Below are 14,752 nucleotides of genomic sequence, written 5' to 3' on the forward strand. Positions count from 1 at the left end.
CCAAATATCCATTCGTTCCTGGGCCGCCCTCTGCCTCCTGCGGGGCTTTTATTGATCTCATTGGGCCTTTTCTTTCATTTCTTCTTTTCTTTAGTTTTTATTTTATTTCTTATTTTGGTTTTTTAATTTTTTTAATTTTTATTTGATATTTTATTTTATTTTATTTTACTTTATATTTTTAATTTATTTTTTTTATTATTTCATATTTTATTTTATATTTACATTTTCTTTTCTTTTCTTTTGGTTTGGTTTGTTTTACTTTGTTTTATTTTATTTTATTGTATTATATTGCATTGTATTGTATTGTATTATATTTTATTTTCATCTTCCCACCTTTTCCTCCTTCCCTCGCATAAGAGAGGTGACATTTGGGATCCCAGAGATTTGGGATTTCAGAGGATTTTGGATCCTGTGGGATTTGGGATCTCAGAGATTTGGGATCCGGGGGATTTGGGATCTGGAGGATTTGGGATCCGGGGGATTTGGGATCTGGAGGATTTGGGATCCCATAGGATTTGGGATCCCAGAGGATTTGGGATCCCAGAGGATTTGGGAACCTGTGGGATTTGGGATCTGGGGGATTTGTGGCCCCTTTGGTCAGGGACTTGTCCAGGATGAACTGGGATGGACTGGGATTGAACTGGGATGGACTAGGATGGACTGGGATGGACTGGGATGGACTGGGATTGAACTGGAATGAACTGGGATTGAACTGGGATTGAACTGGGATGGACTGGGATTGAACTGGGATTGAACTGGAATGAACTGGGATTGAACTGGGATGGACTGGGATGAACTGGGATGAACTGGGATGGACTGGGATTGAACTGGGATTGAACTGGGATGGACTGGGATGGACTGGGATTGAACTGGGATTGAACTGGGATGGACTGGGATGGACTGGGATGGACTGGGATGGATTGGGATTGAACTGGGATTGAACTGGGATTGAACTGGGATGAACTGGGATTGAACTGGGATGGACTGGGATTGAACTGGGATTGAACTGGGATGGACTGGAATGAACTGGGATTGAACTGGGATGGACTGGGATTGAACTGGAATGAACTGGGATGGACTGGGATTGAACTGGAATGAACTGGGATGGACTGGGATTGAACTGGGAGGGACTGGGATGAACTGGGATGGACTGGGATTGAACTGGGATTGAACTGGGAGTGAACTGGGATGAACTGGGATGGACTGGGATGGACTGGGATGGACTGGGATTGAACTGGGATGTGACCCTTGACCCCAGGTTCGGTTCTGGGGGGCGGGGCCAGGGCCCGGGAACTGAGGGGGGGGGCTGCTGATTTTGGGGTGATTTGGGAGATTTTGGGGTGATTTGGGCCAGTTGGGAGATTTTGGGGTGATTTGGGGTCATTGGGGGTTTCCTTGGTGAGTTTTGGGGTGATTTTTGTGATTTGGGGTGATAATGGGGTGGGTTTGGGCTGATTTTGGGGTGATTTGGGTGATTTTGGGGTGATTTGGGCCAGTTGGGAGATTTTGGGGTCATTTGGGGTCATTGGGGGTTTCCTTGGTGAGTTTTGGGGTGATTTTTGTGATTTGGGGTGATAATGGGGTGGGTTTGGGCTGATTTTGGGTGATTTGAGGGGATTTCAGCGTGATTTCATGTGATTTTGTGAATTTGGGTGATTTGGGGTGAATTTTTGTGATTTCAGGATGATTTTGGAGTGTCCCTGAGCTCATTAATGGCCCAGCTCATTAATTCATTAATTTATTCATTTACTCATTCATTCCTTCAGTCATTAATGGTTTCCTCAGTTCACGCCCCCGATTTGTGGGAATTATCGGGTATTTTGGGGAATTCTCAGGAGTTATCAGGAATTCTCAGGAATTATTGGGAATTAATATCCCAAATTACTGGGAATTTGGGGAATTCTTGGGAGTTATTGGGAATTTTGGGGAATTCTTGGGAGTTATGAGGAGTTATCAGGAATTCTCGGGAATTCTCAGGAATTATCAGGAATTCTGGGGAATTATTGGGAATTTTCATGAATTCTCAGGAATTTTTGGGAATTCTCCCCCTCCCCCCGCTGCCGCCAAGCCCCGCCCCTTTTCCCTCTCCCGGCTCCTTCTCTCTTCATTATCTTCTAATTAATCGCTCTGGTTTTAGCGTTAATTGCGCTCTCTTGGGCACGCGGCTCATTTGCATAAAGCGGGGGTTTGGGATTTGGGATTTGGGATGGGGATTTGGGATTTGAGGTCCGGGATTTGAGGTTTGGGGTTTAGGATTTGGGATTTGGGATCAGGGGTTTGGGGTTTGGGATTTGGGATCAGGGATTTGGGGTTTAGGATTTGGGATTTGGGATCAGGGGTTTGGGGTTTGGGATTTGGGATTTGGGGTTTGGGATTTGGGATCAGGGATTTGGGGTTTGGGATTTGGGATCTGGGATTTGGGGTTTAGGATTTGGGATTTGGGATCAGGGTTTTGTGGTATGGGATCTGGGATTTGGGATCAGGGGTTTGAGGTTTGGGATTTGGGATCAGGGGTTTAGGATTTGGGATTTGGGATCAGGGTTTTGTGGTATGGGATCTGGGATTTGGGATCAGGGGTTTGGGGTTTGGGATTTGGGATTTGGAATCAGGGATTTGGGGTTTGGGATTTGGGATCTGGGGTTTGGGATTTGGGGTTTGGGATTTGGGATCAGGGATTTGGGGTTTGGGATTTGGGATCTGGGATTTGGGAAAAGCCACACCGGGAGCCCGGGCAGGGAGGGAGGAGGGGAAAAATGGGGGGAAAAGGGGGGGAAATGGGAAAAAATGGGGGGAAATGGGGAAAAATGGGGGAAATGGGGAAAAATGGGGAAAAAAGAGGAAAACATGGGGGGAAAGGGGGGGGAATGGGAAAAAATGGAGGGGGAAATGGGAAAAAATGGAGGGAAATGGGAAACAATGGGGGGAAATGGGGAAAAATGGGGGGAAATGGGGGAAAATGAGGAAAAATGGGGAAAAAAGAGGAAAACATGGGGGAAAAGGGGGGGGAATGGGAAAAAATGAGGGGAAATGGGAAAAAATTGAGGGGAAATGGGGGAAAAGAAGGGAAGATGGGGAAAAGGGGGGAAAGGGGGGCGGAAAAAAGGAGGAAAAATGAGAAAAAAGGGGGAAAAGGGGGAAAAGGGGAAAAAGGGAAGGAGCCGTGTCTGCACGGGCTGGCCGGGAAGGCTGGCGGCGTTGCCATGGCAACGGGCGGATTATGATCCAAATGGAAATCAAAATCCGGGGGGGTTTGGGATGGGAATGGGAAGGGAAGGAGGAAAAGGAGGAGGAGGAGGAGGGGGGAAGGAAAAAACAACTTTTATTTCCAAGGCGAGAGCGCTCGGAGGCGTTGCCATGGGAACGGGGGGGGGAAAAATTTAATTTTTGTAATTTTTTTTTTTTTAATTTAAATTAAACGCGAATGGGAAGGGGCGGGCAGGGGGAGGAGGAGCGCGAGGAAGGCTCCGGGATCGGGATCGGGATCGGGATCGATCCTTGGGGTGTCCCGTGGGAGCCTTGCCCGGCTGGATTTTCCCCCAAAAAATTCACATTTTCACCCTTCAGCCAGGTGAGGTTTTCCCAAAAATCCACCTTTTCCCCCCCAAAATCCACATTTTTCTTCTTTCCCCAGTTGTATTTTCCCCAAAATCCACTTTTTTCCCCACCCCGAGGTGCATTTTGCCCAAATTCCACTTTTTTCCCCCTTCCTCCAATGGATTTTCCTCAAAATTCACATTTTCCACCTTTCCCCATGCGGATTTTTCCCAAAATCCACGTTTTCCCCCAAAAATCCACATTTTTCCCTTTCCCCAGTTGGATTTCCCCCAAAATCCACATTTTCCCCATCTCCAGTTGGATTTTGCCCAAATTCCACTTTTTTTTCTCCTTTCCCCACTTGGATTTTCCCCCCAAAATTCACATTTTTCCAACTTTTCCCCCTCTCCGGGGCTGGAAATGGGAATATCCCGATGCTGGGGCCGCTCTGGGGGGGACAATTCCAGGCCCTTTTTTCTTCCTCTTTTCCCTTATTTTGGTGAAATTTCAATTAAAAAAAAAAAAAAAAAAAAAAGAAAGGAAAGAAAAAGAAAGAAAGAAAGAAAGAATTCAGAGCGGATTTAATTTAAGTAAAGTTGGGGAAAAGGGAATTTCCCACCCAAATTGGGATTTGGGATGGGCAGAGCTCCCCCGGGGCGGTTTTTGGGGCGGTTTTTGGGGGTTTTTAGGTGGATTTGGGGCAGGAACGGAACCCTTGGGATCAAGGAGAGGGAAACTGAGGCAGGAATTGTCGGGTTTTCCATGGACAGCGGCGATCCCCGCCCGGAAAATCGGGGAAAAATCCGAATTGATCCTCAGAGGGACGCGAGGGGCCGGCCCGGCGCGCAGGGGGTTAAAAATTCGGCGTTTTTGCCTTTCCAGAGGAGCCTTGGCAGGAAATTCCTGAAATTCCAGGAGTGTGGGATCATCGCGCGGCGGGAGGGGAGCGGGGCGGGAGGGCTCGGGACACCCCGAAAAACCCGGAGCCCACCCCAAAAAAAGCGAATTTCACCCCAAAAAAATTCCCGAATGCAACCCCAAACAAACCCCGAGTTCCACCCCAAAAAATCCCACCCGAAAAAACCCGAATTCCATCCCGAAAAATCCCGAATCCAACCCCAAACAAACCCCGAGTTCCACCCCAAAAAATCCCGAATCCAACCCCAAACAAACCCCGAGTTCCACCCCAAAAAATCCCGAATCCAACCCCAAACAAACCCCGAGTTCCACCCCAAAAAATCCCACCCGAAAAACCCCGAATTCCACCCCAAAAAAACCCGAATTCCACCCCAAACAAATCCCAAATCCCACCCCGAAAAACCCCGAATTCCACCCCGAAAAACCCCGAATTCCACCCCAAATAAATCCTGAAATCCACCCCAAACAAATCCCAAATCCCACCCCGAAAAATCCCGAATTCCATCCCGAAAAATCCCGAATTCCGTCCCGAAAAATCCCGAATTCCACCCCAAACAAACCCCGAATTCCACCCCAAAAAATCCCACCCGAAAACTCCCGAATTCCACCCCAAGAAATCCTGAAATCTCACCCCAAAAAAACCCGAATTCCACCCCAAACAAATCCCAAATCCCACCCCGAAAAACCCCGAATTCCACCCAAAAAAAAAAACCCGAATCCCACCCCAAAAAAACCAGATTCCCATCCTAAAAAATCCTGAACCAAACCCCCCGAAAAAACGCCCTGACCCCCCAAATTCCCCCTGACCCCCCCAAACTGAGTCCCCCGCAGGCCCCCAGGACCCCTCCCCAAATCAGAGCCCCCAAAACTGCCCTGACCCCCCCAAAATTTGGACCTGACCCCCCCAAATTCCCCCTGAGCCCCCAAAACTGAGCTGCCAGAGGCTCCAGGGACCCCTCCCCAATTTGGAGCCCCCAAAACCACCCTGACCCCCCAAAAACTGCCCTGATCCCCCAAAATTGCCCTGACCCCCCAAAAAACGCGGACCTGACCCCCCCAAATTCCCCCTGAGCCCCCAAATTCAGCCGCCCAGAGGCTCCAGGGACCCCTCCCCAAATCTGAACCCCCAAAACCGCCCTGACCCCCCAAAAAACGCGGACCTGACCCCCCCAAAACTGCCCAGACCCCCCAAAAAACGCGGACCTGACCCCCCAAAACTGCCCTGACCCCCCCAAAAACCGCCCTGATCCCCCAAAACTGCCCTGACCCCCCAAAAAACGCGGACCTGACCCCCCAAATTCCCCCTGAGCCCCCAAATTCAGCCGCCCAGAGGCTCCAGGGACCCCTCCCCAAATCTGAGCCCCCCAAACCGCCCTGACCCCCCCAAAACTGCCCTGACCCCCCAAAACTGCCCTGACCCCCCAAAAACACGGACCTGACCCCCCAAAACTGCCCTGACCCCCCAAAACTGCCCTGACCCCCCAAAAACACGGACCTGACCCCCCCAAATTCCCCCTGAGCCCCCAAAATTGAGCTGCTAGAGGCTCCAGGGACCCCTCCCCAAATCTGAGCCCCCAAAACCGCCCTGACCCCCCCAAAATTTGGACCTGACCCCCCAAACCGCCCTGACCCCCCCAAAATTTGGACCTGACCCCCCAAACCGCCCTGACCCCCCCAAAAACCGCCCTGACCCCCCCAGAATTTGGACCTGACCCCCCAAATTCCCCGTGACCCCCCCACCCGCCCCTCCCCCCGCCCCTCGCGCTCCCACTGGCGCCGTTTCATTAATTAGCGCAGGAACAATCTCTAATTAAGACTTTTGTTCGTTCGCTTGAGCGGGGGGGGGATGGGGAGATTTTTTGGGACGAGCGGGGGGGGGGAAATAAAAAATTAAAAAAAAAAAAAGAAATAAAAATCCCGAATTTAATGAGAGGGAAACTGGAGAAAATTAAAAAATAAAAATAATAAATTTTAAAAAAGCGCTGGAACCGTTCCCCCCCCTCCCCGCCCCCCCGGAGCTGCGGCCTCGTTAGCAGATGTCTTAATGAGACAGCGCTAATTAATGGCAATAACGGCCCCGGGTCGCGGCAGAGGCGCCCCGGGGCCGCGGGGGGAGGAGCGGCACCGCCCGTGCCTCAGTTTCCCCCACGGAATAACCCCCGCCGTGCCTCAGTTTCCCCCATGGAATGACCCCCTCCGTGCCTCAGTTTCCCCCACGGAATAACCCCAGCCGTGCCTCAGTTTCCCCCATGGAATAACCCCCTCCGTGCCTCAGTTTCCCCCATGGAATAACCCCAGCCGTGCCTCAGTTTCCCCCACGGAATAACCCCCGCCGTGCCTCAGTTTCCCCCATGGAATAACCCCAGCCGTGCCTCAGTTTCCCTTTAGAAATCCCCTCCGTGCCTCAGTTTCCCCCATGGAAATCCTCTCCGTGCCTCAGTTTCCCTTTGGAAATCCCATCTGTGCCTCAGTTTCCCCCATGGAATGACCCCAGCCGTGCCTCAGTTTCCCCCATGGAAATCCCCTCCGTGCCTCAGTTTCCCCCATGGAATAACCCTAGCCGTGCCTCAGTTTCCCCCATGGAATAACCCCAGCCGTGCCTCAGTTTCCCTTTGGAAATCCCCTCCGTGCCTCAGTTTCCCCCACGGAATAACCCCAGCCGTGCCTCAGTTTCCCTTTAGAAATCCCCTCCGTGCCTCAGTTTCCCCCACGGAATAACCCCCGCCGTGCCTCAGTTTCCCCTATGGAAATCCTCTCCGTGCCTCAGTTTCCCCCATGGAATAACCCCAGCCGTGCCTCAGTTTCCCCCATGGAATAACCCCAGCCGTGCCTCAGTTTCCCCCACGGAATAACCCCCGCCGTGCCTCAGTTTCCCTTTAGAAATCCCCTCCGTGCCTCAGTTTCCCCCATGGAAATCCTCTCCGTGCCTCAGTTTCCCTTTGGAAATCCCCTCCGTGCCTCAGTTTCCCCCATGGAAATCCCCTCCGTGCCTCAGTTTCCCCCATGGAATAACCCCAGCCGTGCCTCAGTTTCCCCCATGGAAATCCTCTCCGTGCCTCAGTTTCCCTTTGGAAATCCCCTCCGTGCCTCAGTTTCCCCCATGGAAATCCCCTCCGTGCCTCAGTTTCCCCCATGGAATAACCCTAGCCGTGCCTCAGTTTCCCCCATGGAAATCCTCTCCGTGCCTCAGTTTCCCCCACGGAATAACCCCAGCCGTGCCTCAGTTTCCCCCACGGAATAACCCCCGCCGTGCCTCAGTTTCCCCCATGGAATAACCCCAGCCGTGCCTCAGTTTCCCTTTAGAAATCCCCTCCGTGCCTCAGTTTCCCCCATGGAATAACCCCAGCCGTGCCTCAGTTTCCCCATGGAATGACCCCCTCCGTTTCCCCTCATGGCAGGGACGGGGCCACGGGGCCAGGGACGGGGCCACGGCGGGACCGGCCGTGCCCGGTGGCACCGCGGGGACACCGCCCGGGCCGGCCCGGCGGGGATCGGGGCTGCGGCCGCAATTAAGGAGGAATTAAGGCTGGAATATTTAATGACGGCGGGATTGGGGACGGCGATTGCGGCCAGAGCGGCGAGGGGGAAAAAGGGGGGACACCGGGGCCGGGGGGACACCGGGGGCGCGTCCAGCACCGGGGGCTGGACCCCCGAACCCCGAAATTCACGGGATCCCGAAATTCCCCGAACCCCGAAACTCCCGGGATCCCTGAAATTCCCGGGATCCCCGAACCCCGAAACTCCCGGGATCCCCGAAACTCCCGGGATCCCCGAAACTCCCGGGATCCCTGAAATTCCCGAACCCCGAAATTCCGGGATCCCCGAACCCCGAAATTCCCGGGATCCCCGAAACTCCCGGGATCTCCGAAACTCCCGGGATCTCCGAAACTCCCGGGATCCCCGAACCCCGAAATTCCCGGGATCCCCGAGCCCCGAAACTCCCGGGATCCCCGAAACTCCCGGGATCCCCGAAACTCCCGGGATCCCCGAAACCCCGGGATCCCCGAACCCCGAAATCCCCGGGACAGACGGGCGGCATCACCCGGCTGCTGACAAGGCGGGGACAGTTTGGAACCCGGAATTCCTTCCCCAGCTCAGAAAATCCTGGAATTCCGTGACCCCACAGCTCCCCCCGGGCGCTTTTCCAGAGGGAAGAGGCGCCGGGAATCTCCCGGGGCCGGGAATTTTGGGAAGCGGGGAGGGACCGGGGCTTTCGGGGGCGCCCCCAAGGCCGGGATGCGCCGTTTCCCTCTGGAATTCTCATCCCGGCGGGCTTGGGTGGAACGGGGAGCCCGGGACGCGGCCGTGGCTTCGTGTCCCCGCCCGGAGCCGAGCTGGAATCCCAAATTCCGCATCCCAAAATAGTTCCCGGCGGGGCGGGGGAGCGCGGATGTGCCAGGGCTGATCTCGTCTGCGAGCCCGGGCGGCGCGGGGCGGATTCCCGGGAAACGGGGCCGGGATTGCCGGGAAAACGGGGCTGGAAATCCTGGGAAAACGGGGCTGGAAATCCTGGGGAAACAGGGACAGAATTCCCGGGAAACGGGGCCGGGATTCCCGGGAAAACAGGGCTGGAAATCCTGGGAAAACGGGGACAGAATTCCCGGGAAAATAGGGCCGGGATTGCCGGGAAAACAGGGCTGGAAATCCTGGGAAAACGGGGCTGGAAATCCTGGGGAAACAGGGACAGAATTCCCGGGAAAATAGGCCGGGATTCCCGGGAAAACGGGGCTGGGATTCCCGGGAAAACAGGGCCGGAATTCCTGGGAAAACAGGGCTGGAAATCCTGGGGAAACAGGGCCGGAATTGCCGGGAAAACGGGGCCAGAATTCCTGGGAAAACAGGGCCAGAATTCCTGGGGAAACAGGGACAGAATTCCTGGGGAAACAGGGACAGAATTCCTGGGGAAACAGGGACAGAATTCCTGGAAAAACAGGGCTGGAAATCCTGGGGAAACAGGGCCGGAATTCCTGGGAAAACAGGGACAGAATTCCTGGGAAAACGGGATCGATCCCTGCTAAAATGGGATCCCAAATCCCGGCCGAATGGGGGCCAGAGTTACCGAGAATTCCCCGGCAGGGTGGGACCCCAAATTCCCATCGGGATGTCGTCCCCCATTCCCAGCAGGATGTGATCCCGCTCTTCTGTCAGGGTGGGACCCCAAATTCCCATCGGGATGTCGTCCCCCATTCCCAGCAGGATGTGATCCCGCTCTTCTGTCAGGGTGGGACCCCAAATTCCCGGCAGGACGGGACCCCCACTCCCAGCCCTGCCGGGGTCTCCAGTTTGGGATCCCTCCGCATCCCATCAATCCCATGGATCCCATAAATCCCATCCCATCCCATCCCATGGATCCCACTGATCCCACCCCATCCCTTGGATCCCATAAATCCCACCCCATGGATCCCATAAATCCCATCCCCTGGATCCCATAAATCCCACCCCATGGATCCCATAAATCCCATCCCCTGGATCCCATAAATCCCACCCCATGGATCCCATAAATCCCACCCCATGGATCCCATAAATCCCACCCCATGGATCCCATAAATCCCATCCCATGGATCCCACTGATCCCATCCCATAAATCCCATCCCCTGGATCCCATAAATCCCATCCCCTGGATCCCATAAATCCCACCCCATGCATCCCATAAATCCCACCCCACGGATCCCATAAATCCCACCCCATGGATCCCATAAATCCCATAAATCCCACCCCATGGATCCCACTGATCCCATCCCATCAATCCGATCCCATGCATCCCATAAATCCCACCCCATGGATCCCATAAATCCCACCCCATGGATCCCATAAATCCCATCCCATGGATCCCATCCCATAAATCCCATCCCATGGATCTCACTGATCCCATCCCATCAATCCCATCCCATAAATCCCATCCCATGGATCCCACTGATCCCATCCCATAAATCCCATCCCCTGGATCCCATAAATCCCATAAATCCCACCCCATGGATCCCATAAATCCCATAAATCCCACCCCATGGATCTCACTGATCCCATCCCATAAATCCCATCCCATGAATCCCATAAATCCCATAAATCCCACCCCATGGATCTCACTGATCCCATCCCATCAATCCCACCCCATAAATCCCACCCCATGGATCCCATAAATCCCATCCCATGGATCCCATAAATCCCATAAATCCCATCCCCTGGATCCCATAAATCCCACCCCATGGATCCCATAAATCCCACCCCATGGATCCCATAAATCCCATCCCCTGGATCCCATAAATCCCACCCCATGGATCCCATAAATCCCATAAATCCCATCCCATGGATCCCACTGATCCCATCCCATAAATCCCATCCCATAAATCCCATAAATCCCATAAATCCCACCCCATGGATCCCACCGATCCCGCCCCATCCCCTCGCTGTCCCCGCCCCGCGGTGCCACCCCCGGAGGTGCCCCCGGTGTCCCCTGGGGACACGAGGGGACTCGAGGGGACACGATGGACACGAGGGGACACGAGGGGACACGAGTGACTCGAGGGGACAGCGGCGGCACCCGCAGCAGCCCCGGCCTCTTCCCTTCCCAAATCCTCTTTCCTTCCCCGCAGAAAGGGGGAAAAACCTGGATTTTTTATTTCATGATTGGATTTTTTAGCGCTCCCCTCCCTCCTCGCCTGCTTCGGGGTTTGGGTTGAGTTGGGTTTTATTTGAATTTTTTTGTTGTTGTTTCACGTAAAAATAGCAGCGAAGAACTCGGGAAGGGAAGAGGGGAAAGGATTCAGATCTGAAAGGAGAGGGGAGGGACGAGGGAGGGATAAAATAAGGATGGGAGGATGGGAAAAAGGGGGGAAGAGAATGGGGAAAATGGGGAAAAATGGGGGGAAAAGGGAAAAAACAGGGAGAAAAGGGGGAGGAATGCGGGAAGCGAGAGCTCCGACGGGCCGGGGGACACGGGGGGACACGGGGACACGGGGGGACACGGGGGGACACGGGGGCACGGGGACACGGGGACAGACACGGGGGGACACGGGGACACGGGGGGACACAGGGAGGGACATGGGGGGACACGGGGACACGGGGACACGGGGAAACGGGGAAACGGGGACACGGGGGGACACGGGGACACGGGGAGGGACATGGGGGGACACGGGGACACGGGGACACGGGGAAACGGGGACACGGGGGGACACGGGGACAGACACGGGGAGACACGGGGACACGGGGGGACACGGGGGGAAACGGGGACACGGGGGACACGGGGACACGGGGGGACACGGGGACACGGGGGGACACGGGGACACGGGGACAGACACGGGAGGGACACGGGGGGACACGGGGGGGTGGCACTGGATGGTGGCACTGATGGTGGCACTGGATGGTGGCACTGGATGGTGGCACTGGATGGTGGCACCGGGGGTGGTACTGGAGGTGGCACTGGGGGTGGCACTGGATGGTGGCACTGGGGGTGGCACCGGGGGTGGCACTGGATGGTGGCACTGGATTGTGGCACTGGATGGTGGCACCGGGGGTGGTACTGGAGGTGGCACCGGGGGTGGCACTGGATGGTGGCACTGGATTGTGGCACTGAATGGTGGCACTGGGGGTGGCACTGGATGGTGGCACTGGATGGTGGCACTGATGGTGGCACCGGGGGTGGCACTGGATGGTGGCACTGGATTGTGGCACTGAATGGTGGCACTGGGGGTGGCACTGGATGGTGGCACTGGATGGTGGCACTGATGGTGGCACCGGGGGTGGCACCGGGGGTGGCACTGGATGGTGGCACTGGATGGTGGCACCGGGGGTGGCACTGGCACTGCGGGGACCCGGCGCTGCCGTTCCGGGGTTGGGGACAATGTGTGGGGACAAAGGGATGGTGGCACGCCGGGCGGGTGCCACCAGTGCCAGTTCGGGTTGGAATTTGGCCGGGCAGGGGACGGTGACACGGGGAATGGTGGCACGGGTGGCGCAGGGCACGACTTCCCGAGCTGTGCCCGTTTTCCCCTCGATGTCCCCAAAATCCCGGTGCCAGCCCGGTGCCCGTTTCCCCTCGGTCTCCCCGAAATTCCCGTGCCATTCCCATGCCATTCTGTGCCATTCCCGTGCCATTCCCATGCCATTCCCGTGCCATTCCCATTCCCTTCCGTGCCATTCCCATGCCATTCCCATGCCATTCCGTGCCATTCCCGTGCCGTTCCGTGCCATTCCCGTTCCCTTCCGTGCCATTCCGTGCCATTCCCGTGCCATTCCCATTCCCTTCCGTGCCATTCCCGTGCCATTCCCATGCCATTCCCGTGCCGTTCCGTGCCATTCCCGTTCCCTTCCGTGCCATTCCGTGCCATTCCCGTGCCATTCCCATTCCCTTCCGTGCCATTCCCGTGCCATTCCGTGCCATTCCCGTGCCATTCCCGTGCCATTCCCGTGCCGTTCTGTGCCGTTCCGTGCCGTTCCGTGCCGTCCCGTGAATATTTATTGCCGTTATTCCAGAACTAAAGCCTGGGCTGGGAGCGGGGGGGGCGGGGGTCGCGCTGTCCCCTCCCCGTCCCTCCCCCCGTCCCTGTCCCGGTCACGTCCCGCTCGATCCCCGCGGGCCGCGTGACAGCGGAGCGGGGCCGGTATCGATCCCCGACCGGCACCGATCGATCCCCGGGAGCCGCCGGCAGCAGCGGCGGGGCCGGGCTGGGGCGGCTCCGGGGGTCCCGGGGGGATCCTGGGGGGATCCTGGGCAGATCCCGGGGTCCCGGGGGGATCCCGGGGGGATCCTGGGCACCTCCAGGAGGATCCGGGCAGCTCTGCAGGATCCTGAGAAGCTCCAGGAGATCCTGGGGGATCCTGAGGGGTCTCGGGGGGTCCTGGGGGGGTCTCGGGGGGATCCTGGGGGGATCCTGGGCAGATCCCGGGGTCCCGGGAGCTCCGGGGGGACCCGGAGAGGATCCTGGGCACCTCCAGGAGGATCCGGGCAGCTCCGCAGGATCCTGAGAAGCTCCAGGAGACCCTGGGGGATCCTGAGGGGTCTCAGGGGGTCCTGGGGGGGTCCTGGGGGGATCCCAGCGGATCCTTGGGGGTCTCAGGGGGTCCTGGGGGGATTCCAGGGGATCCTGAGGGGTCTCAGGGGGTCCTGTGGGGGTCCTGTGGGGATTCCAGGGGATCCTTGGGGGGTCTCAGGGGGTCCTGGGGGGTCTTGGGGAGATCTCAGGGGATCTTGGGGGATTCCAGGGGGATCTCAGTGGATCTCAGGAGGTCCTGGGGGGGATCTTGGGGGATTTCAGGGAGGTCCTGGGCGTTCTCAGGGGGTTCTTGGGGGGATCTCAGGGGGATCCCGGGGGTTCTCGGGGGGATCCCGGGGTTCCCGGGATGGCGGGGCACGCGGCGCCGCGGTGCCGGGCGCCGGGCGGTGACGGCGGCGCCGTGGCCGCAGCGGTGCAGACGCGCTTCGTGGAGGAGCCCGAGGACCGGACGGTGGTGGCCGGGCAGAGAATCGTCCTGTCCTGCGTGGTGCTCAACTACTCCGGCATCGTGCAATGGACCAAGGACGGGCTGGCCCTGGGCATGGGCCAGGGCCTCAAAGGTGCCACGGGGGCTGGGGGCTGCGGTGGGGACGGGTGGCTTGGGGGGCTCCGGTGGGGACGGGTGGCTTCTGGGGACACCACTGGGGACGGGTGGCCCTGGGGGACACCACTGGGGACGGGTGGCTTTGGGGGGACACCACTGGGGACGGGTGGCTTGGGGGGACACCACTGGGGACGGGTGGCCCTGGGGGGCTCCGGTGGGGACGGGTGGCTTTGGGGGACACCACTGGGGATGGGTGGCTTTGGGGGGCTCCGGTGGGGACGGGTGGCCCTGGGGGGCTCCGGTGGGGACAGGTGGCTTTGGGGGGACACCACTGGGGACGGGTGGCTTTGGGGGACACCACTGGGGACGGGTGGCTTTGGGGGACACCACTGGGGACGGGTGGCCCTGGGGGACACCACTGGGGACGGGTGGCTTTGGGGGACACCACTGGGGATGGGTGGCTTTGGGGGACACCACTGGGGATGGGTGGCTTGGGGGGACACCACTGGGGATGGGTGGCCCTGGGGGGCTGCGGTGGGGACGGGTGGCTTGTGGGGACACCACTGGGGACAGGTGGCTTTGGGGGACACCACTGGGGACGGGTGGCTTTGGGGGACACCACTGGGGACGGGTGGCTTTGGGGGACACCACTGGGGACGGGTGGCCCTGGGGGACACCACTGGGGACGGGTGGCTTTGGGGGACACCACTGGGGATGGGTGGCTTTGGGGGACACCACTGGGGATGGGTGGCTTGGGGGGACACCA

At 57.5% G+C, this 14,752-nt stretch overlaps 1 protein-coding gene across 1 annotated transcript in view; it reads left to right on the top strand.

The window, feature by feature from the left end:
- LOC110476886 (kin of IRRE-like protein 1) overlaps positions 1 to 14,752 on the top strand; it is a 39,560-nt gene that overhangs the window by 3,888 nt on the left and 20,920 nt on the right. Inside the window, exon 2 of the mRNA XM_077789431.1 lies at positions 13,853 to 14,002. Within this exon, the coding sequence (XP_077645557.1) occupies positions 13,853 to 14,002 (150 nt within the window). The remainder of the gene's footprint in view (positions 1 to 13,852; positions 14,003 to 14,752) is intronic.

The sequence above is a fragment of the Lonchura striata genome, chromosome 33 (genome assembly GCF_046129695.1).
Source record: "Lonchura striata isolate bLonStr1 chromosome 33, bLonStr1.mat, whole genome shotgun sequence".
NCBI classification, from domain to species: Eukaryota; Metazoa; Chordata; class Aves; order Passeriformes; family Estrildidae; genus Lonchura; species Lonchura striata.